This window comes from Lissotriton helveticus, chromosome 7, assembly GCF_964261635.1.
Source record: "Lissotriton helveticus chromosome 7, aLisHel1.1, whole genome shotgun sequence".
Lineage (NCBI taxonomy): Eukaryota > Metazoa > Chordata > Amphibia > Caudata > Salamandridae > Lissotriton > Lissotriton helveticus.
This window is the reverse complement of record NC_136068.1, coordinates 642,232,153-642,256,725: the sequence shown is the minus strand read 5'-3', so window position 1 is coordinate 642,256,725 and position 24,573 is coordinate 642,232,153. Positions and strand designations below refer to the sequence as shown.

The 24,573-nt window shown below is 42.6% G+C and overlaps 1 protein-coding gene across 3 annotated transcripts in view; it reads right to left on the bottom strand.

Annotated features, from left to right (window-relative positions):
• The window catches only part of LOC144768886 (dynein regulatory complex protein 11-like), a 743,718-nt gene that overhangs the window by 300,626 nt on the left and 418,519 nt on the right, over nucleotides 1-24,573 (bottom strand). For 2 of the 3 annotated variants that reach the window (XM_078652898.1, XM_078652899.1), the window contains 3 exons: nucleotides 20,477-20,654; nucleotides 20,059-20,297; nucleotides 13,153-13,390 (listed from right to left, as the gene is read on the bottom strand). The exons of the other annotated variant lie outside the window; for it this stretch is intronic. In XM_078652898.1, coding sequence (XP_078509024.1) covers nucleotides 13,274-13,390; nucleotides 20,059-20,297; nucleotides 20,477-20,654 — 534 coding nt within the window. In that variant the 3' untranslated portion in view covers nucleotides 13,153-13,273. Of the gene's footprint in view, nucleotides 1-13,152; nucleotides 13,391-20,058; nucleotides 20,298-20,476; nucleotides 20,655-24,573 lie in introns of those variants that run through there. 3 annotated transcript variants of the gene reach the window in all.

Here is a 24,573-nt window from a genome sequence, read left to right as displayed (position 1 = left end):
ATGCCCGTTTTATTGCCAATAATTCCTTATCTGTGATGCTGTAGTTGTTTTCACAGGCTGACAATTTCCTAGAAAAGTAGGCAACTGGATGGAGTTGTCCTGTATCGGGGTTTCTTTGCGAGAGTATGCCTCCAATGGTGTAGTAGGATGCATCCGTTTCCATCACAAAGGGCTGGCTGGCATCAGGGTGCCGTAAAATAGGAGCTGTTGTGAAGCGTTCTTTCAGGGCTTGGAAGGCTTGTTCTGCAAGGTCAGTCCACTGGAAGGCAGCTCCTTTCTTGAGTAGATGGGTTAACGGCTGTATGATCTGGGAGAACTCCTTAATGAACCGTCTGTAGAAGTTTGCAAAGCCTAGAAAACTTTACAAGGATTTGACACAAGAAGGGGATTCACACTGGATGATGGCTTGTATTTTCTTCTGATCCATGCGTAAACCATTGGGCCCAATAATGTATCCCAGAAATTCCACCTCCGTTGCATGAAACAGACACTTCTCCAATTTGGCGTACAGTTCATGCTTCTTCAGGCGTCCTAAAAGTTCTGCCACATGCTGAACCTGGTCTTCTAGTGTGGTGGAATATATCAATATGTTGTCTATATAAACGATGCATGACACGTCCAATAAGCCCAGTAATACCTCGTCCATAAAAACTGAAATGCAGCGGGTGCATTACAGAGGCCGAAGGGCATAACTTGATATTCGTAAAGCCCGAATTTAATGCGAATGGCGGTCTTCCACTCATCTCCTCTTCGCACTCGCACAAGGTGGTACGCTCCTCTTAAGTCCAACTTGTCTTTCAACTGGTCCAACAATACCGGTATTAAGGGTAGAGGGTACCTGTTCTTTCTGGTCACCCTGTTAATTGCTCTGTAGTCTATACAGAATCGTAAACCCCCTTCTCGTTTTGGGATGAAAAACAGAGGTGAAGGAGCAGGGGAGGTAGAAGGTCAGATGAATCCGGATTCTAAAAGTTTCTTCAAATATAGCTGTTATGTAGGTAATCTCAGGTTCTGTGAGGGCGTATATCCGACTACAAGGAATGCTAGCACCTGGTTCCAGTTCTATTACACAATCGTATTCCATGTGTGGGGGGCAAGTTATTGGCTTCCTTCTCGCTGAATACCTCCTGGTACTCTGTATAGATCTCCGGAAGTGTGAAAACCGCACAAATGCTCATTTCTCTCCCTCTGCTTGCTAGCAGGACCGCAGGAGTCTCTTCATGGACGTGTTCGTGTACCAGATTCTGTGTACAGTGTTCCAAGCAATAGGCGGAGCTGAGGGTAATAGTACGAGCTGCCCATTTGACTACAGGATCATGTTGCATCAACCACGGCATTCCTAGAATCAACTTGAATTGTGGAGCGTCTATTAAGTCAAAGCATATATGCTCGTAATGATTCTGTCCTACTTGCTTGATGAGTTGGCGCGTGTGAAAGCATACCGGCCCTGACGTCAGATCTAAACCATCCACTGCTTCCACAGGTTCTGGCATCTCTTTCCTTATGCATGGAACTCCCAACCTCTGTGCATATAGTTGATCTATAAAGTTGCCAGTGGCTCCGGAATCCACCATGGCATGCACCAACACAGGCATTTCTCCTAACCAAGTAATCGTGACACACAAATTCATGTGGGGGCAGAAGGTTGCATGGTGTTTGCTACTTTGTGACGGACCTCTTCTACATCCGCCGAGCTCAAACAAGTGGTCTCTAACTTGTCTGAGCATTCTAGTTTCCCAATACATTAGAGAGGTACTCCACCACAGGAACGTTTCTAGCGCTCTTATCATCCTTATAAGCAGCCTTGGTTTTAGACTTACAATCTTTGATAAAGTGCCCTGCTTTTCCACAGTACATGCAGAGTCTTTGACTGCGTCTTCTGTTTTTTTCATCAGAACTCAAAGGACCCCGTACTCCCCCGATCTGCATAGGTTCTGTACTGTCATTTGATGACGATGCTCCTTAAGCGATAGTTCTTGGTCTAGATGTCGGGAAACGAACCTCATAGCATTGTTTGTCTCCTTTCCGCTCCTGTAACCGATGATCCAACTGCATCGTAAGATCTATTAGCTCTTCACAAGTGGTAGGCATATTCACCACCTGGGCCAAGACGTCCTTTATTTCTCCTCTCAGCCCCTGATAAAACAGGGAGACTCTCTTGGTAGCAGGCCAGTCAGTTTCGATAACAAGGCGATTAAAATTAGTAATGTAACAAAAGGTCTTGTGAGCCCTGTTTGAGCGTGATTAGCTCTTTATCTAAAGAGAGCATATGAGCCTTACGATCAAACAATTTGCGCATTTCATCACAGAAATCAGCATAATTAGATAACACGGGATCATTTCCCTCGATGAGAGGAAAAGACCAGCTTGCCGCGTTGCCTCCTAGATATGACAACATAAAAGCTGTCTTTGCTTGATCATCAGGAAAGACAGTGGGATTGCACAAGAAATGTAGTTTACATTGTCCTAAGAATGTGCCAAACTTTTTAGGGTCCCCTAAAAACCTTTCTGGAGGAGCCAAAGGCAATTGCACGGGCTGAATGACATGAATGGTAGAAGGACCTTGGCCTCCCTGTGTTGAAGTGGGGCTGGAATGTACAGGTGGTGGTAAAGTATAATCCCTAATATATTGAACCCCTCTAGAACTGGTAGAACTTGATCGGGCTAAACCTGCAACCTCGCGTCGAAGGGGGCCCATTTCATTCCTCATGTCCTGATTCTCCCCTCTAAAGGCATCTACTTCCATCCTTAAGGCTGTAAGGGTCTATAGTACAGAAGTTAGCACTGTATTCGTATCCATCGCTCGGGATGTATGTAACAGTGGGCTTGTCACTCTGTCACAAACAAAGTCAGATTGACTAACCTTGAAAAGCCGGGTACAGCAGAAGCGATGATGATGCTAGTTCTCCCTGTCCCTATATGTGGCGCCCCCCTGTGAGCTGTATATACACTCCACAGAAAGGACCTCATAAGGGGAAGGGGTAAAAATGGAGAAATAAAATATAACAATCTGGCAGCCAGAAACCATCTACAGCGTGTGGTGAGAGCGCCGTAAATCACACTCTATGTCTGCATTCAGTTACCTGCATAAAAGACACAGGGAACAGATATGAGTATTCCCCCCTCTACCCCTATGTGTAAGGTACAGTATTAAAGGTGTATGAATACCCACTCACTTTATATGACTGCCGCAAGCATCCTGGATATAAAGGTGTAAAAAGGTAAACATAAAGTAAAGAAAAGAAAAAGAGTACTAGTAACAATTGTCTGGATAGCTCTAGTCTTAGTTGTCAGAAGCCATAACAATAAGTCAAGATAGAAGGCTACTTAGCTGCAGACGACTTCTCACTGAGTTCATAAAGCAAGGTTCCTTCTGTACAACTCGCTGGTTATCCTGAAAGGTTAAGGTCACCTCCATACGATGTCAGAACCACCCACGAAAGTAATCCGAGCCTCTCAACAGCTCCCTATAGTTTTCCACCAAAGTGCGTGCTACTCCTTGATCCAGAAAAGGTTTAACACGCCCATTCAAATAATGGATAAACAATATTTGTGTTCGCTAGTTTCCTCACTAGCGCGCAACAAAAGGGTCTCTTTCCTTCGTTCCAAAAAAGAAGGAAATAACACGGATACTTGCAGCGTATCCACAGAACTGAAAACCCAGAGCAGTTTAGCGCATCAGCGCGTCTCACTCCTCGCTGCCCAAGGCTGATTTCAGGTCACAGGTCACGGAAGCGCTACAGCGCATTCGTGTAACTTTCAAGGCTACAACCTGTGCGTAAACGATCCGCGGCTACAACCACAGGCCAGCGGTCGTTTCTCCCGGAACACAGAATCCAAAAAGAAAGGGGTCAGATAGAGAGCAAGTCGTCTTCCTCCCAGTACTTGAAGTGCATGAATACACAGATGACAAGCACCGACCAACCACAGGGAGGAGCATATATAGGAAGTAGAGACAGGAGGAGTAAGAGAGATAGAAGACAGACCATTCTGCAGGCATTCTGGGATACTTAGTTATGTATCCCTATGTGGCTGAGAACATGACAATCCTGTTCATTACTGCAAATACGTTTTAAACGCAAAAGTTCCCTGTAGGGGATACTGTGGATTAGATGGCCCGGATGGGCGCTGGTCGCATGCAGGACAGAGTTCCCTGCTGTGGGTTTCCTATGCAAGCGCGTTTCAAGAGTGCCCTGTTGAATAAAAATGTCCATGTCTAGGAAATTGACCTGTTGGTCACTAATTTCGGCATTGAAATTTAGATCATGGTCATTGACATTGGTGTCTGCAATAAATTTGTTAGCCTCACTTTTGGCGCCTTGCCAGACCAGGAATAAGCCGTCAATGAACCTCCACCAAGTCCTGACATGTCTGATCATTGTGTCTTTGTGTTTGTCCATGAGAACCAGCTCCTCCCACCAGCCCATATGCAAACAAGCATAGCTGGGGGAGAAGCTGGCTCCCATGGCAACACCTCTAGCTTGCTGATAATATTTATTCTGAAACATAAAAATATTGTTTGTGAGACAACTCTCAATCAGAGCCAGTAGCATACTTGTGTGTTCTTTATGTTCCGGGTCTCTCCGTGATAGGTAATAATCAATGGCGCTAAGTCCATCTTTGTGCCTAATAGATGTGTATAAAGATGTCACATCAAGAGTAATTAAAAGACAATCATCACCCCGTTTAAAATTTAACATTTTCTCTAAGAAATCCCCTGTGTCACGAATATAGGACTTCAGTGATTGTACATGTGGTTGGAGAAAGAAGTTAATGTAAATCGAAGTTCTTTCGAAAACGCTATTCCGAGCGGATATTATAGGCCTACCTGGAGGGTTGGTTGCGTCCTTATGTATTTTCGGGATGAAGTATAAAATTGGTGTCTTTGGATGGTTATTTTTCAAATATTTTTTTCCTCCATGGACAGCAAACCAGTACTTTTCCAGGCCGATAATTTCAAGTTATAACATCCATATGATGCCTCTAAGTTCTGCTTGCAACTGCGGTTGTAGCATTCCGTATCGTTGAGTTGTTGCATGGCTTCATAGACATAATCTTCACGTTTCCATAAGACAACATTGCCGCCTTTATCCGTGCTCCTTACAATAATGTTGTTGTCTTTGCTGATTTTTGTCATTAGCATATGATATTGGAGCTCCCTTGTGTTCTTCTTTCCATGTTTTCTTGTTGTCGCAAGCTGTACTTTGGATCTTCCGGTTTAAAGCTTTTAAATACTGTGTCACTTGCTCTTGGAAACTATCAATGGTATCCTTTAGCATAATTGGATAGAATGTGGATGGTGCTTTAAACGAGGTATACGCTCTAGTTGTAGCATGATCCGACGACAAAGGTGTGTCAATAACCTCAGATGAAATGTCACCTTCGACCAACAATGCCTCCAGTATATTTGCCAATTCGTTTTCATTTTCATTTGTGGTCATGTTGCTAGTTTCCAAGCTTGTGCCACTTCCTTGTTGGTTGCCATACACTGATAGATTTGGCATGCTCAATGTATCCCCTGTCTTGGTTTGTTTGAAATATTTCTGGAGCTACAATTTGCGTACACTTTTGTAGATATCCACCCTTGTTGCCGCATAATTGAAACAGCTTTCAGGACAATATGAAAGCCCTAGGGATAACAGTTGTTCCTCTGCTTCGTTAAGAACCAAGTCAGTTAGATTAATGACAGTTTTTGATGCTGATTCAACAACCCCAGAGCTTATTTGCGCCAAAATTGCTTCTGTTGGCACTTTGTTTGCCTTTGATTGCTGTTTCCATCTGCGCCTGCTTGCTTTGCGCCTCGCCCTGTGTTTGACACTTGTGTTTGTTTTGGGCCGGACTGTGGTTTTCGTGGGCGCAGAGTTTGCAGGCGCTCCTGGCATAAAAAATCCACCTCTTCAGTGAGTGAGAATTTTCTTGTTCTGTCCCTTCTGTTGACTTCACGGGCTTCCTGTTCATGTTCACTTTCAGCATTGAAACTTGCATCCGAAGCTGACGTCAATTCCGCTTGGATACCGGTGGTGGTAGAATCCGTATAATTTTTATTAGGGTTTTTCGTTCCCCCTTTGCCTGTTTTTAAAGCTTCAAATTTACGTGCAAATGTGAAGATCTTTTCATTTCGTAGTCGCCCCTATCGCGGTAAAACCTGAACGCCTTGCGTTCTCGTATTATGTCTTCTTCCTTCTTTAATCTTTTTTTATGTCATTTTTAAATTTTTCTAAAATTTCCTTTTCACCCATTGCTTCCAATTCTTGATTTAATCTCTCAATGTTCTCTCCTACTTCAATGCAGTCTTTCTCCTCATATTTCACTAGTATGAACAGCAGCTTACGTGAGGATTCTAAATTAGTTTCCGCCCATTCGCAAATCATTTCACGGTTTGGGGCCTCGTAGCTGGGTGCCAGTAGTATGCGCAATCCCCGTGGTACTCTGCCAACATCTATGTACCTTTGCAGAGATTTGGCCTCCCACCACTTTTTTTGTTCGGTCCTCATCGCCTTCTCCAAAACCTTGCACTTATCTTTTATCCCCATGTTGGTTGGTGTGGGTGATGCATTGTGGGCGATGGAGTCCCGCCTGCCGCTGGTTCATCACTAAACATTGCCGCTGCAGCCTGTTCCCTTTCCCTGAGCGCGTCTGCCGCCATTACACCTCGCGTTGGACTGGTGTTAAAGATGTTCAAAAAACGTCACAGGGCGCTTATATTTGCGAATGCTGTTTCCAGCGCTCTGTTTGACGGGTTGCTAATACTCATCTCCCAGTTTTAAATCAATGTCGGGTTCTTCCCTGAAATCCCCCCAGCAGTTCCAACGCCGGTCTGGCTAGTCACGAGTCAGCCGACCCGAGCCCGCCTACCTGGTTGCGTTGATTTCCGCCGGCCGCTGTTTTCAGTCAGATATCCCAATTCTCCGATCCACTGGGGGGCCGCTCGCAAGTTTATCCTCCTGGAAACTTCGCTTTAGATCTGTTGCCAGAGCACTTCTTCTTTTGAGCGAGCAGCCACACTTGCTGAGGGGTCCGCGTTAGGGACTGGAGAAGACTTCCATTCCCATCATATAGCAGGTAACTCCAACATACTCCTCATACCACGAGGAAGAAAGAGAGCGGACGACAATAGCTTCTTTTAGCAAATTTACTTTATTGCCGTGCGAGGTGTAGTAGAAGCCATGACGCGTTTCGTCCCTCCTGGGGGACTTGATCACATGACGCGCTCATGGTAGCACAATTGGTTTAAATATTTTTGACTTTTTTATGCAGATACCATGTGATTACAACCTTTAAAGTGACAGTGCAAAACAATTGTTGAAATAGAATTTGTTTTAAAAAAGTGCATGTGCATTATATACAATTCATACAATGATCCTCCGGAAGGTAGGTGTGCAATTATAACACACTCATTGTTAATGTTGGCACGCATTTCATACAGTGACACATTTTGCAGACTATGACCACGAAGGGTGGCAAAATGCGGCTGATTAGATTCTTGTCCAAAGTACGTGATGGGGACAGCCCTTTATTAATTTACTGTTGTTCTAAATTGTGACACATTAGAGGCCTTCCTAACACAGGGGAACAATGAGGGCAGCTATGTGGCGGGAGGGAATAGTTGTGGGATATGTGCAGCTCTGTGCAGCTTACGATACATGGTACAGTGACCAGAGCTCCATAGGAATATATTACCAGAGATAGCCACCACAACAACTTCCTCCACACACGCCGCAGTGCTAGGGAATAAAAAGAATGAACAATATGTGCTAATATAAAGTGCATTTCAATGTAGAAGGACAATATGTGTTGAGTAGCGATGCTCAGTACTGAAATATGCTCAGAATATAATGCGAGTAGAATTTTAAAAATGCCTTTTAGACAACAGGTGCAGACTTTAGGGGTGGGTGGTTGCAAATATTTTGCCGTTCGACCACTATGAGTTTCTTTTTCCTAATTGTGTTACTGGGATGGAGATTCTTAAGCTGCGCCTTGATGCTGGGAGTAATAATAGTACAATCTTTTGGTTCTTTTTTCGCTTTCAGAGTTAATTGATGTTTCTAGGTTTTGCACAACGCAGACATTATTATTTTGGGGTTCTTTTCTTCATCCCTATGCAGTGTACTGGGTTTTCTGTTTTAGAGATGTTTGCATACATATGCTCAATGTTCACGTTTCCACCTCCTCATGTCTGGTTAGGAGTTCCACCAGTGTATTTTGTGTTTTTTATTTCTGAATATTGTGCCTGCACAGTTGCACAACTACTGTTTCACACCCAGTCACAGGTCATAGACAGAGAATGGTGAGTAGTAAACAACACATTTGGTACGGCGGGTGAGTCAGGAGGGAACATATTAAAAAAAAGAGAAAAAAGTGGGAAGTTGACATAGATCCCTTAGATTTTATCTATAGGCATACTGTAACAGGAAAACATGTCATGTCACAGGCCCTACAACAAGTAGCATTATTCCAGCTATATTTTCCCACACATGTTTGGATCAAAGCTGGACCATGTGTCCACTGTGATGCTAAAGCAGCAGCCAATTCCAGCAACTCCTGAACGGTCTGCTTAAAAAAAAAAATAAACAAGAGAAGTGCCACAATTAAGGAATAAATAAATAATTGACTTTATTGCCTTCCGTTTGCCCTGTTTTCACTCAGAAATACTTCAAGTTCCGACCACCACCCAACGCCCCGTCACCAGACAATCAATATATATATATATATATATCAGTCCCAGCAACTAGACCTAAAACTGACACTGAAAGTTCTTATGAAATTATGAAAGCTGAAATGTATGAGTATCTGTATGAGTTAACACATGCTGTGAAGTTTCTGTCTATTCAGACTATCAAGCGGAAGAAGAAGAGCCCCATCGATCCTGAGCTCCTACTCATGCCTCCTGGAACACAGATCTTTGTCCAGATGGTATCCATCAGCGGAAAAAACAAAAATTTTAAAGACCTTTTAAAGTCACAGACTCTTTGCCAACAGCTGAAGAACATGGACACATTGGAGGGACATCATGGTCGACTCTGCCCCACCTCAGCACTGAACAGTGAACAAGAGGGGACAACTTGCTCCCATTCACTATCTGAAAAGAAGAATATGATTGATTTTTTGGTGTACGGATACAGCCACAACACCAGCAGTGCAAAAGATCCTTATAAAAATATATGCTGCTTTGTTTTATGTATTTATCTTATTGTCGGAGTGGCACTACAATATTTAATTTGTTTGCTTTTCTTTCTTATTGCTTAGCTCAGAAGGCTGAAGTTGTCCACACTACTATACATCCCATATCCCTTTTTTCCCTTCATCTGCTGACACTTGTAGCAGTAGTAGTGGCATCTTTAATAACGCAACACGTTCCAATACCTCCATTGCCTATGATGGTAATACTAATGTTACAATGTGTCCCTCAAAGTCATCCTTTCTTCGTAGGGATGCCCCATTGGCCTGACAGCATAGTCTCCATGATTCTCTCCAGGATATTATGTGGTAAAGCCAGATGACAATAGGAGGGAGGCAGAAGACGAATGAATACTGTTATGTGGCTCATACATTCCCCATGCAGTAGGCGCAGATAGACTGATTTTTCCCAGGGAAGTACCACCACACACTGTAAAATGTCTTCTACACCTGTTCCTCTACAGAATACAGGGGCAAGGTCAGATTATTGAGGCTAACATCTCTGAAGTGTTCCTAAATACCACAGTATGGGACCACACCCCAATAATGCATGAGCTTATCACTGACAATTCCAGAATAGAGGGGGAGGTAACAAAGATGCTCAAGATAGGAACTTCTGATATCGACCTTAGTGCAGCTTTTGGTAGGAACAATGGGTTTAGGATAACAAGATCACCCTTAGACTGTAATGGCTCTTTACCCAACACCCTACCTTGCCCATGCCAAAACAGAACTGCTCTACGTCTATTTGTACAAATGTAGATGGGATAGACTTGAAGGTACACTTGGGGTGGGGAGAATAAATGCCCAAACCTCAAAAAGCTTTCAAACTAAAGTCACCTCTTCTCTGTGTTCTAGGAAATGTCACAGTATCTGTTGGGCCCAACTCTGGATGCAACAGCACCATCTATAATTTGGACATGCTATATGGCACCTCCAGCCTAATGGACTTCTACTGGTCTTGCGGAGAACATCTCTATCTCCAACTGCCTCCTCATTGGATCAGCCTGTGCTCACTAGAACAATGCACAAAGTCTCCCTGGTCATTCCTACAGCCCATATCTCCCACATCCATGCCTATCCAATGTCTAGCACTGTTACCTTTCTCCTCCGACATCGGCAGTATGCTGAGTACTTTGGGTGGACAGCCTTCAAAGTCATGCCCCAAGAGTTACACCTATTCAACAAGGTTCAGCTCTTTTTTTAACACCATCATTGTGATGTCCCAGATAAAGGCAAATGCACGCTGGCTTCGAAATACCAAGAGCAGAGTATGCTTTTGGATGGGGAGTTGTTGCTGCACATTGCTAATGATAAAGAAAATGGCTCCCTCACCAAGGCTATCAAGGACTTGAACAACATAGAAAAGAAGGATTGCTGAAGGAGGTGCCATAGCAGACACAGCCACTGGTTGGTTGAGCTTTGACTGGATGCTTTTGTGGCTGTCTGCCATTCTAAAAATTGTATTACAGGTTTTCGGTGTGCTGTTGCTCCTCTGTTGTGCCAGACAGGTGTTCTGTCAATGTGCTAAATATGCTGGTAGTAAATATGAATTAAGTAGGAATATGGAACTTTCAGAAAGCCTATACACAAGAAGAAGGATAGAGGAATGAATGGGGATAATTTGGCGCTCCTAGAAGTTGAGCGCTCACAACGCAAGGGCCACACTTACTGCAGCCTATTACCATTACCTAGCGCTTGGTCAATAGCCCCAACTCACCGCTAGTAGATACCAACTGAGATAGGAATTAAATATAGATACACCATCACCTACACCGACACCCTTTACATCCCTCGTTGACATACCTGAAGGAGAGTATATAGAGTTGAGGAATCCACAGGAGAGCCATTGTCCCAATGCCAATTACATCCCTTGGATACCCTAATTGGGAGTCGGGCCTGAAAAGTACGCTCTAAGAGTTTTGTTAAAAAATTAATCAGGGTCTTGTTTAACCATATAGTGCCTCAGGCCCATTCTGTCCACATCTGAAGCATGAGAGTCTCAAATGTCCTGCCCAGTCCATAGATAGGGTTGTGCTAAAATTGTCCACACTGCCTTGAGCATCTACTGAGGCAGTAGTCCTCATGCCCTCCTGTAACCTCAGATGTATTTCTCCTATCTTCATAGGCCAATAACCTCAGGTCACTGTCTTTCTGATGAACAAGTCTCCGAGCCCCAGTCCTCTGTGGGTACATCTTTCTGAACATCAAGAAGATGTAGCAATAACAGGATCCATCCGTCATCTAGAAAAACAAGATGGGTTAAGGGTAGGAGTCAGGGCCAACTGGGACTTTCTGTAGCTTCTAACCTGATGTGTTGCTACCTTAGGAGCCTAAGACAGTGACATGGCTTAAAATAAAGAATAGCCTTATAAGGAGCTTCCGCCTTAAAACTTCCTAAAAGTGACGCAAATAGTTTTTTATAAAATGTTAAACTTTTGTTATGTTCTGCGGTCAAACACCTGCTAAAGTTAGATCTTGCGGCAAACGGTTCCTCATTAAAAGTGTATAAAAGAGCTATTTACTAACTTACTCGTTGACCACCTCTCACAGTGTGTTTTTTCACGACCAAGGTGCTCCCAGTTAACTGATTTATTCAGCATTTTTGATAAAGGTTATAATGTTTCATTGTACTTTGATATTCAATTTCTCTCTCTCTTTCTTTGAATTGCAGCTATTTCAAACTTACTAGATTGCATGTTTTTGCTCTTGATTAAACAATGTGTCTCTGACGCTTGTTACTTGCTACATTGTATGGTGATATTTTTGATTAATGATGTGTCTTTGACATTTATTGTTTAGTTGTTTGAATAAATAGTGTCACTTCTGACTGAATACCTGCATTTTCAGACGTGTGTCTATTATTTCAGACAGCACATTTCTGCGCCAATTTATGTGGTAAAAACCACTCTCCAACATTAATATTGGACAGATGTAATATAACGACATATATGAGAGTTAAATGTGAATTAAAACAAACTGTCACGTATGTATGTATGCTATGAAGAACCATAAACTAAGGTGGAAGCTAAAGCCCATGTTAAAATGCATGAAGACTTAAATGTTACCCAACAAATGAAACACAAATAATACTGTGACTAAGCCATTAAACCTCGTTGTCTGTTTACGTGAGAGTCTGGTATAATAGATGAATGGTGGAGTTATGCCTGTAATAAATTAAGTTGTATAAACTGATGAATGTAGCTATAGAATGTAGGTGTGGTGCGGCATAGAAAACATATTTGTAAGACTGGGTAACTCATTAATTTACTACGGTTGTGGTTGATTAATCAAAACAATTGAGACTATGCTTATAACAAGTATAATTCTTGACATCCTGGCTTCATGGCAATGGATCAACGGATGAAACCACCCTTTTATATTCACTGATTACACTGTTCATTTTTTGAAGAATTATCACAGTATAATACTGGACTTCATTGGAATATCAGTGTATAATAGGTTTTAAATGAGAATCAGATTAGATTAAAATCATAGCATACTGGAAAGATTGTGATGTTTTTAAATGGGTATTTTATTTCATTAAATGAAATGAAAGTATTTATTGTAATATTCATTTTATATTGGTATTTGATGTGAGCCATGTGTTATGTCTTTTTCAAAACCATTCAAGTATGAATAGAGACTGTCCAATAAAAATACTGTTCGGCAAATGATGACCTATCCATTGCAAACGGAAGAAAAGCCATGAGGCCCTATGTTTGACCCCACTAAACAGGGAGGAAATGGGTAGACGATAGCTATGTGGAGCACTAATGTGGGGTGGGATATGCTGCATGTGAGTGTCCTAAGAGTAATTGTACATTTAGTGTGTAGCTGTCCTCACAGTAAGTGTACATATAGGGTGAGGTTGTCCTAAGAGTGCATGCACATATAGCTTATGGTGGACCACTTGCGCTAAAGTTACATACAACATTGTTTGAACAGACACTTTAATGATCTGGCCAACATAAGTCTTTTTTTACATCTTTTAATATTAAAATAAAATATGCCCAGTAAAAGTTTCTGAATGTGTACATTCTATGGTCCTAGAGTTATGCTCTTCATGCAGATTTTTATGTTGACTCTTAAGACTTTATTTCTTTTTGCCCTTCTTGTCCTTCCCTTTTCCTTTTCCTTTTGAATCCTCTTCTTTGTTCCCCTGTGTGGCTTTCTGGCGCTTCTTCCCCATTGGAGTTTTGGTATACCAATCCTGAGAAGAGATAAACAGATAGGATCATCAGAGGATATCCATACAACCTCACAACTGCAGGAGATCATCTGACATTCTTCACAACTTGCTGAATGAAATGAAACTTCAGGACAGAATCTACCATTTCCCTCAACCTCGAGAGAGTGTTCAATACTCCTACCAATATCAGCAGATCACTGAACATTCACTACATCCTCTAAAACTAGGCATTCCTCACAATGTCAGGACAGGATACACAAACACACCAAATCAGATCCGACATTGGCCAACACCTTTCAAGAGCTTTGGCCATTAGATTGCTGGGCGTTATTTACCTCCAGTGGAGAACGCTTTTGTTGTCTCATATGCCAAGGAAAGTTTTCAACACTTCCCATTACATTTGATGTTCATCACACAGGCCTCACACATTTAGCAAATATCAGAGATTTCACACCACCTCAATAAAGCATTAAACATTTCCCACAAGGTCATGACATCATCAGGACATTCTTCACTGAAGCAGGAAAGTACTGTATGTTCATCATATTCCCATGAGACAATCATATATACCCCACAACATTAGAAGAGCAGCAGTCATTACTCGCAACTTGAGCATTCAGCAGTGGCGTCACTAGGGTTGGTGTCACCCAGTGTGGGTAACTCATGGTGTCACCCCCTCACGACTTACCCCATGAATCCTGTGCATCTGTTTTAAGGAGATGGATGCTCTATATTACAGTTTAAACGTCGGGAGCTGCGTGCATGTGTGTACAGTGTGTAGGCGCATTTTTGGGTGAGGATTTCTAGTCTTCAAAAGTCACGCTGGGAGTCAGCCAGTGCTTGAGTGGTTGGATGAAAACATGTCTACACTCTTAGGAGGCTCACTAGCAACATGTACACACAAAATGAAAAGAACACACGGCATTGTCACGAGACACATTTTAGAAGAATCAGCATGTCACATAAACAGGGAAGTCGAGTTGTTTACCAATAACACCGCAAATGTCCTTATTTTTTTTAATGAATTGTCGGTGCTCGGTGACATTATGATATTTCTTCATTTTCCCCTGTGGATTTGCACTATGAAATACATGCACCATACAAACGGACACGACCTCCCTCGTATCCAGTGTAAAATAAACAATGAAATTTATGGTATGAACTTATGTAAGAACAACAAAGTGTTCCTAATTTGTGAATCATCTTTTAAGTATGAAATATGCATCCCCTTACAAAGTTACATATTCTGTTGCAATTTGCATACTTCAGGGGCCGCTAGGGGAACTCCCCGCACTTTCGTATTGCGCCTTTATTTGATTGACAATCTTAGCACCCCGGGGCCCTGCCGTCGATGCCACCCGTCTTGTGTAACAAGCCTTGTTTGCCGTGATGTCGGAATGCGGGGTCTTAAAACAGACATGTCCCTGCAACGTAGGTGTGTGTGCATGGGGGAGCGAGGGGGGAGGGAGGGGCATTTTTCTTAAATTCTGTTTGTTTTTGTGAGGTACGGGAGTGTGAGGTATATGAGTGTCTCAGGGGCCCCTGGCCACATTCTGCAGGAGGGTAGCCACCATTTTAGATTATGCCACTGTCTGAATGAAGGGTCGCAGGGACAGGCCCACAGCACCTTATGTAATTCTGACCTGTGTTTCAGAAGGAAGGGGGCTCCAGTAAGACATTTTACGCTCAAACATGTCTTGTTCAGTTGGATACACTTGTGCTAGTGAAATATCACAACATGCCCAAACGCTGCAAGATTTCGCCTGCCTAAAACTGTTTGACCGGAGCTCTTCAGTTATATCTGTGTGAGTAGCGGCTGGAAGTGCCATTTATCTATCTATCCACACAGATAAGAGCTTTGTGTGTAACTAGGTTCCACCTGTTGTGTTCTTGTGCTTAAGGAGCTGACAGCAATGCGTCTGTGTCCGAATTGGGAAACGATGACGAGCGTGACCTGGTTTGAGGGTGTTCGGTTTAAGGGAAATGGAAGTGTGTGAGAGAAGCTTGGAACATTCCACGTGTGCGTTTGTGTTTAAGAGAGTGTGCGGGGCCGAGTGTGGCAGGAGGACGTAAGTCTAACCATGAGGCTCGCTTTGACCTTGAATCTCAGCGTGTGAAGCCTGCTCCCTGTTCACCGTGTAGCCGTAGTCGTGCTGTGAGTGTCGGTGTCACCCCATGTGATGGTGTCACCCTGTGCGGTCCGCACCCCCCGCACCCACCTAGTGACGCCACTGGCATTCAGCATTTCTCATCACTTCCAGGGAGCACACAACATTCCCCAAATCTCTGGAGAGCATTGCATCTTTTCGAGAAACCTGCGCAATCACCGGAGTCCACACAACTTTAGAGCAAGCATTAAACAAGCTACAGTTGCTGCTTCCTTTGCTTTCTTCTCAGTGAATGTTTCGGTACGCTTGCTCTCAACGCCATTTTATGCTTGCTTGCCACTGTCCTAAAATTCAGTTGCCTTCTTTAAAAAAAAAAGCTGATCTTATTAAGAGAAGATAGAAAGAAGAACCACGGACGAATGTTTTTTCTGACAGCTGGGGTCCAGAGTAAAACAACAACCACTCTCTATTGCTATGTATGTTAAAGTTGTCTAGCAGATGTTTAAATGTGTGTTCTGTGTGTGAGCAATTTAACATTGTTTTTGACTAAAGGATGGTGCTTTCATCTAGTACTAAGGTGCTCCATCAAAGTGTAGTTGTCACAGTTCTGCCTTTTTAACATGTGGAACTTCACATCAGCATCTTGAACTTTATGGCAGTAGTACTGTTGTACCATGTGTATTCCTAATTCTTTGTTGTGTTTAATTTTCAGCTGAATTGCCAATGTGTCTTTCAGTTCATGTGACTGGACTGTTTACTGATTCCAACGGTTTCCAGGGATTTCAGAAAGCAACATTGGTGCATTCTATTTTTGGTCAGTTCAGCTCCACATGGTGGAAGCCGCTCTGCTCTTTAGCACCAGGAGAAGACTGCTTTGTTTCTCTTTCCTATTCTAGAACCTCCAGGGCAATCTACACCTCAGCTTCACCTAAGGCCCTTTATTGCTCTTCTGGCTTTTACAGTCACTAGCAACCTGCACGTTCACAATCTAACTTCTAGTCATTAAGCGAGCTTCTCCTTCCCTCAAATGTTATTTGTTCATTCAGATGCCAGGTTAATAACTGCGAGCATGGTAACATTCAGCACCATCAGAACGTGGGGAGAGTGGGGAGACAGGCAGCCAGGGAAATGTTCCCCAGGCCCTACTCCTTAAAGAGGTATTCTGGTATGGTGTGTGCGAGGCCGTAAGCAGGAGCGACATGTTTTAAAGTGATGGTCACTGTAAGCATAGCCCGCACTATGAACCCGGATCTACCTATACTGACAGCTGACTGGGCTTGGACGGTGGGCATGCATAGGACTTGAGACTTTGCACCACGTACGCAATGCTTAGAGCTCTCCTGCCTCGCTACCAGCGCCAATAGGGCAGCGCTAGTGAAACAGTGTAGCCAGGACTCATAAGTCTCCATACTCTTGCTGATGAGGTGTAGTGAAGAAACGAGATTGCCAGGATCACACACTTTGGTCAAGCTAGGAGGCCGGAGTTGAGACCAGATTATCTGAATCAGGGCCCCGCAACCTGTTTTTGCTTAAGGCCCTACAAAAGATCCGGACTTGCCTGGTAACATTAAAAATAAGCAACTCTGCTGGCCTCAAGAGTTTTTGCTTTAAACAGTCTACATTTATCTCCATTCTAAGTGAAATTTACAAACGAGTTCCTTTTTCCTCAGTGGCGTCACTAGGGGGGTGCGGACCGCACCAGGTGACTCCATCACATGGGGTGACACCGACGCTCACAGTACGACTACGGCTACACGGTGAACAGGCTTCACACGCTGAGATTCAAGGTCAAAGCGACCCTCATGGTTAGACTTACGTCCTCCTGCCACACTCAGCCCCGCACACTCTCTTAAACACACACGCACACGCGGAAAGTTCCAAGCTTCTATCACACACTTCCATTTCCCTTAAACCGAACACCCTCAAACCAGGACACGCTCGTCGTCGTTTCCCAATTCGGACACAGACGCATTGCTGTCAGCTCCTTAAGCACAAGAACACAACAGGTGGAACCCAGTTACCCACAAAGCTCTTATCTGTGTGGATAGATAGATGAATGGCGCTTCCAGCCGCTACTCACACAGATATAGCTGAAGTGCTCCGGTCAAAACAGTTTTAGGCAGGCGAAATCTTGCAGCGTTTGGGCATGTTGTGATATTTCACTAGCACAAGTGTATCCAGCTGAGCAAGACAAGTTTGAGCGTAAAATGTCTTACTGGAGCCCTACCCTTCTGAGACACAGGTCAGAATTACACAAGGCGCTGCGGGCCTGTCCCTGCGACCCTTCATTCAGACAGTGACATAATCTAAAATGGTGGCTACCCTCCTGCAGAATGTGGCGAGGGGCCCCTGAGACACTCATATACCTCATACTCCCGTACCTCACAAAAACAAACAGAATTTAAGAAAAATGCCCCTCCCTCCCCCCTCGCTCCCCCATACACACACACCTACGTTGCAAGAGCGGCAGGGACATGTCTGTGTTAAGACCCCGCATTCCGACGTCACGGCAAACAAGGCTTGTTACACAACACGGGTGGCATCGACGGCAGGGCCCCAGGGTGCTAAGATTGTCAATCAAATAAAGGCGCAATACGAAAGTGCGGGGAGTTCCCCGAGGCCCCTGAAGTATGCAACTTGCAACAGAATACGTAACTTTGTAAGGGGACGCATATTTCATACTTAAAAGATGTTTCACAAATTAGGAACACTTTGTTGTTCTTACATAAATTCATACCATAAATTCCATTGTTTATTTTAGACTGTGGATACAAGGGAGGTAGTGTCCGTTTGTATGGTGCATGTATTTCATAGTGCAAATCCACAGGGGAAAATGAAGAAATATCATAATGTCACCGAGCACCAACAATTCATTAAAAAAAGTAAGGACGGTTGCGGTGTTATTGGTAAACAACTCGACTTCCCTGTTTATGTGACAAAAATATTTACCATTTCCTGTAACATGCCGATTCTTCTAAAATGTGTCTCGTGACAGTGCCGTGTGTTCTTTTTATTTTGTGTGTACATGTTGCTAGTGAGTCTCCTAAGAGTGTAGACACGTTTTCATCCAACCACTCAAGCACTGGCTGACTCCCAGCGTGACTTTTGAAGACTAGAAATCCTCACCCAAAAATGCGCTTACACACATGCACGCAGCTCCTGGCGTTTAAACTGTAATATAGAGCATTCATCTCCTTAAAACAGATACACAGGATTCATGGGGTAAGTCGTGAGGGGGTGACACCATGAGTTATCGGCACTGGGTGACACCAACCGTAGTGACGCCACTTTTTTCCCTAAAATCTGTATTTGAGCACTTAGGTCATTACAAATTAAGTGTAAACTCTATAGAAATACTGAGGCTAAAATGAACGATTCTGGCTGCTCTCGCTCCACATGTTTACGGTCATTGTGTGTTTAAATCTTCGGAATACGAAATATTCATGTGGACACAAAATTACTGTGTTGAACATCAAAGGTTTTCCTATATTCTGGGGACCTTAATGCCTTAAAACACGCTCTGAGCAGGTGAAAAATGTGAGCAGTGGCCAACAGAGGTTTGATGTGCGGGGACCGTGTGATGGGGAGGAGGGGGGGAGGTTCCGGCTGTAAGCTAGCATGAGGAGCATTTCATGCTCCCTCGTCCTATTTGAGGGGGCCAGGAAGCACCTGTACTCTCTACCAGCCCTGTAGCCGGGTGGTTTTATACAGTGCATATCTGCTATTGTTAAAAACTTAACACTTAGGAATTTCAGGAACATGGGGCCGCTCAAAATCAGCCAGAGAGTTATTCATTCCTGGGATACAACTCCGCCTGACTCATACAAAGGGCTTCAGTAAATTCGGTATTGTTACGAATGACTTATCCTGCCAACCTGTAGGTGTAGCGGAACCCCGTAGAAGGTGATCTGTTTATATTTGTGCTATGCCACGTTCTACCAATGTATCTAATACAGGCCTGCTAGCCTCGAGCACACTTTGTGAAGATGGCATCATGCAATTGACACTAAGGAAAGTTACTGGCTTTCTGGTCCCCTTCCTGAGGCAGCTAACTTCCACTGAATGCAACTATTTTACCAAGGGGCTTTGTTTTGCTTGTCTCACATTAAAGGTATTAAGATTGAGCTAGTAGCTTGCAGTTATGCTACTGTAGCTCCTTTGCTCCCCAGAGTGGCAACTCATACCAAACCGCTGTGTACATACATGATTTAAATAAAGCAAAACTAGCCTCCAAAGCAATATAGCGCTGTGCAGGTGACTGGCAGCAGGAGACTGCTGGGTTCCCATACGGAGAGGGATGATGTTCGTTTGAGGAAGGGAAGGGAAGGGAGAAAGTTAATACATTAAAGGGTGCTGGTCCCAGTTTAGCCTTTCCTGCTAACTTCAGGCCTTGGGGAATGCCGGTTGTAAGCGCTTACGAAAGGCTGAACAATCCGGATGGAACATCCATCACAGACAGTTTCTCATGTGACTTCTCACAAAGGTTTCCCATTTAAGTGGGTGCAAATCCAGACAACTCTGAATTCCCTTCCAAAGAGATGGTGGGGGATGGGGAGGCTGAAGGGTGGCCCTGATGTATACCTTAAAGGTTTCCTCCTCTTCCCTGTAGATGGGATCGGCTCTCGAGAGCGGCATCAGAAATTCTCCAGTGACAAGGGGCTTCTTGTCCATCTGAGCGAGGCGTCGATGTGACAGGACAGATTGCACCACTTGCGACATCAAGGCAGGGCTGTACCCGTCTGAGACCTTGGCGAGATTGCTGTAGTCCAACGTATTGGTGTGAATCCCACCATGTGTCTTAATGAGATGCTTCCAAAGCACTGGAAAAAGAGAATGGAAGTTGTAAGTCACTCTTTCAACAATGGAAACTTAGCTTATGCTTTAAATGCTAGCCTCTCCTTTCCTCCACACAATGCTAACCTACTGTTGGTCCCATTCATCTCCCCCTTTCCAGCACAGTGTGAACAACATCACAACACCACATCTCAGCAAACCTCACCATATCTGGCGGCATAGTCCGGCCGTGGGACCAGTATTATCCTCTCAAAGGCTTTGCAGAACGTCTTCACATCTGCAGCAAAGGGCTTGCTGGATGTCCCAACAAAGAGAACCCGATCCTCAGGCTTTAGTAACTTCAGGGCTTTGGGGAGGTCTTTCTTGAGGCGTTTGGGGTCACGCTGCAAAGCAAATGCAAGCATTTTTTAAATAGTGTTCCTCCAGATTTGGGACCTCTTGCACCCTTTAGGAAACTAGAACTTTGATATCAAACAAAGAAGCAAAATTATAGGGTGCCATCCCAAAGAAGAGCACCCAGGAACCAAGAGATTACACAGCCATACAACCTGCACTACTGCAAGGCCAAATGAAGCTGCCAATTAACAAGATTCTAAGGTACATAGGACCTCAAAACATCTAAATCCACAGTTCCATCTGCAGTGATGCCTTGGCCAACAGAACAATCACACCAGCCGAAATAAGACAATACCAGCCAGCTTAATGCCCCATCAGAACACTCCCCATCATTTTGGAGACTAAGTGCTCCACCAACCCATATCCTTCTGAAGCCCAACGTAACTAGAGAACAAATGAGGCACAGCTCCCCAAAAAATGTTTTCTTTTATTTGTCATTGTCTGGTATTCCCCAGTTTAGTTTTTGTCACATTGACTCACTATCTTTCTTAACTCATATACTTCCTTATGGCTCATTCTTCTGCCTTTAGACCCTCTTCTTCCAACTCTCGCCCTTCATATCCACCCCTTCTCTTCTTCCATCCGCCCTCTTCTTTCTCTTTTGTCTTTCACTCCTTTTTACATCCATACTACCTAACTTTCATTACCACCCATTCATATCGACCTTTCCTTCCTTTCTTTCTCTTGTCCCTCCCTTCTTTAAAAGGTCTTATGGTTCATACAGCACACACCTTGTCAAAGTCAACAGAGAGCTAACCAGGTTGAGATGATTTGAGATTGTGCACATAGTCATTTTTTTTATATTTACATTATACATTTTTACAATAAGAGGCATATTTGATTAGAATTGCATAATTTTGGTGCTTAAACCAGATCAGAACCTAGGCTACTGGGTTTCAAGACAAGATAAAATTGTATATATATGTAGTTCTCCAGGATTTGCACCTTTTTCATAGATTCACATCCGTGAATCACTCTTATTTGCTGAGATGGGAGTTCCCCCAGCAAAGTAATGGTAATCATAGCATGATGGGCCCCAAAGACTGCCACTTTAGTCGCACACTCATCCCACTGAAAAAGATCCAAATGTTGGCCGTGAGATGAAAGCCCATTAAAAATCACTTCTCCCACCAGATTTCAGAGCATGTGTATGAAAGAAAATCAACTGATAGGGTAAGCCTACTAGAGGAGAGTGAGCTGCATTTGACACTGTGAAATATACCACTGCTGGAGTACTGTAGTTACAGGCAAGTAACTTGTTTCTTCTGCAGCAATGGACTTTTCATAGATTCACAAACTTGAATAAGAATAGAAAGCAATTACATAGACAGACATGTTTTTTTAACAAGATATTAGGGAGACACCTCATATGGAGACCAAAATGAATTAAACAGCAACCTCCTGGTCACTTTTTTCTTTAATCACTATTTAGTTTGCTCACAAAATAAAATTCAAAACTCAGGATGCACTGTATTTTATTTAACATCACGTCATTCAAAACGTGTTTTGTAGAAACTACTTTATAAAGGCTGTAAACAATTCATATTTTGCAAATAACACAAAAAAGCAAATAAAACCTCTTTTAAAACACATTTATAATTATAGTCATGACACTCAATTCTTCAAAAATAGGGTAGCTTCCCTATGTGTAACATTACGCTATACCCACCATGTGATTGTGTTCATTTTTATGTAATATTCTTGTTACAAGAATTCTTATTCATTGATTTTTATATGTCACCTTAAATACATTCATTATTATACACTAGGTGCCTATTTGTACATAAATATTTCAAAGTATTCATATCTAGGAATTCATTTTGACACCATGACATCTTGCCCACAGTGCAATATCTTATTACTGATTTTTTTTTTTTTAATTATTGTCTCAAATCTTCATATAACCTGGTACTATAAACACAGGTCATTAGATATAAACAGATATAGGAATGTATATCATCCTGTAATACATAGGGACAGTTAGTTTTACATTTTATAATTTCATTGTATCCAATATAGAAGAGTTACAATTATAAGCTGTTGTTAAACATGTCATACTGAAACTTGTTTGTGTTAAGTGTTATCCTTTGTTCCCAGGTGAAAGTTGAATGAAAATGAGCATACTGAATTGGAAAATCTGCAAAGCAGCTTCAGCGTGATTATTTGGCAAATTGATGAGGGAAGCAACATTGCACTATTGGACTATAAAGAATACAACAAAGAGGCTTCAACACCAGCTGTCTGATGAGGGGAGTTACAAAGTGCTAACTAAAGGACCTATTAAAAAGATCTGTGAAAAAATGAGTGAATTGCTTGTACTACATCATGTTTAAGGACTGTTAGATTATGATGAATTCATGTAGATCTGGATGTAACGTATCCCAAAATCTCTATTATAACTTTCTCCCTAAAATACACAAGACGAGTACTCCCTCGCTGGTTCAGCCTTTCATCTGAGGAACTGGTTTCATGTACAGAGTATATGTCAGAATTTAGTGATGTACACCTTACCCCTTGGTGAAAACATTGCTATCCTTTTTTACTCACTCTGCAATGTTATCCAGATCTCTACAACTTCTATCAGGGGCACAGTGCAAAGTGAGTTTGGTTTGTGGGATCTTTTCTGCAGCGTTTGCATCATCACTGAATTTTCTCACACATGTCCTACTAGACATGCTAGAGTATTCTCCTGCTGGTGTCCGCATCACATTCAAGTCTTCAAAGCAAATATGTTCTATAGTGCGTAGGGCCATTATGGATTTATGAAGAAGCTCTTTAAAGTAATACAGAAATCAATCCATTTCTGTACAAGGAAATAGCATTGGAATCGCTTTGACACTCTTAATTAAAGAATGCAAACCTACAATGTTATTGGCTAATCAGAGTCTGATATGACCCCTTAGGTATGAGACTTCTCTGCCTTTCATAGTTTTTAAAGAAAATCAACTGCAGATCTTTCAGTCTTTGGCCATATGGGCTGAATAAAGTATATACATACAACCGATTTTAAGTTCCTCTGTGTGAAGTATTGAGTCCCCAACAAAAACCGCAGAATTAAAAAGACCTTACTTAGATTAATATATGGCTTGATCAAAAACTTGAGGCAATCCACTAAGAGCAAAATGCTACTCCTTTGATAGGACAATTGTACAAAAATGAAGAAAAGACCTATCGTAAGATGTCTGAGCAGAGTTCAGAGGGATTAGTTTCACACATGTTGTGGGGTAGACTTCTGGGGTATGGTTCCTTCTGGGGGTGTGGGGATGGGAGGGAGTGAAGTCCACTGAGCTCTCACCTAAGTTGATTTAGTTTTTTTAATTAGGTGAGAAAACGTGGCTGCGTTTGGACCTATTGGGCTTTGTTTAACATTACACTGCTGTTTTAAGATTAGAGTGGGAAAGAGTCAAGCAAATTAATCTTCGAACGCTGGAGAACCAGCACAGCCACACCATGATTAAACTAAATTGAATGTAATGTGTGATCAGGGTGATGGAGCAGGTTAATGAACAATATTTTGTTCAGGCTTGTGAAGCTAAACTTCCATAATGTTTAATAAAACTAATATGTTTGCTGCATGTTATTAAATCAACCTAGAATAAACTGTGCAACATGAACACTTGGGATTAACATTATGCTTATTTGTGCAGAATGCAAAAGAAATAATACAATAATTATTGTCTATTGTCTTTGTCATACACTAACTGCTGCTCTCAAAAATAATAGCATGTGCTTTTAAATGTGCTTTTGTTTTGTCTTTTCTGTGACAAATTTATATGCTACTTAAATGTGCTTCTGCTAGGTAACATAATTAATGGGTTAACATTTAGCAAAGGGGTGGGTAACAGAACAAATGTCAATTCCTTAATTAATTGATGTTTTATGTTTGTTTAAATAATAGTTTTCTAA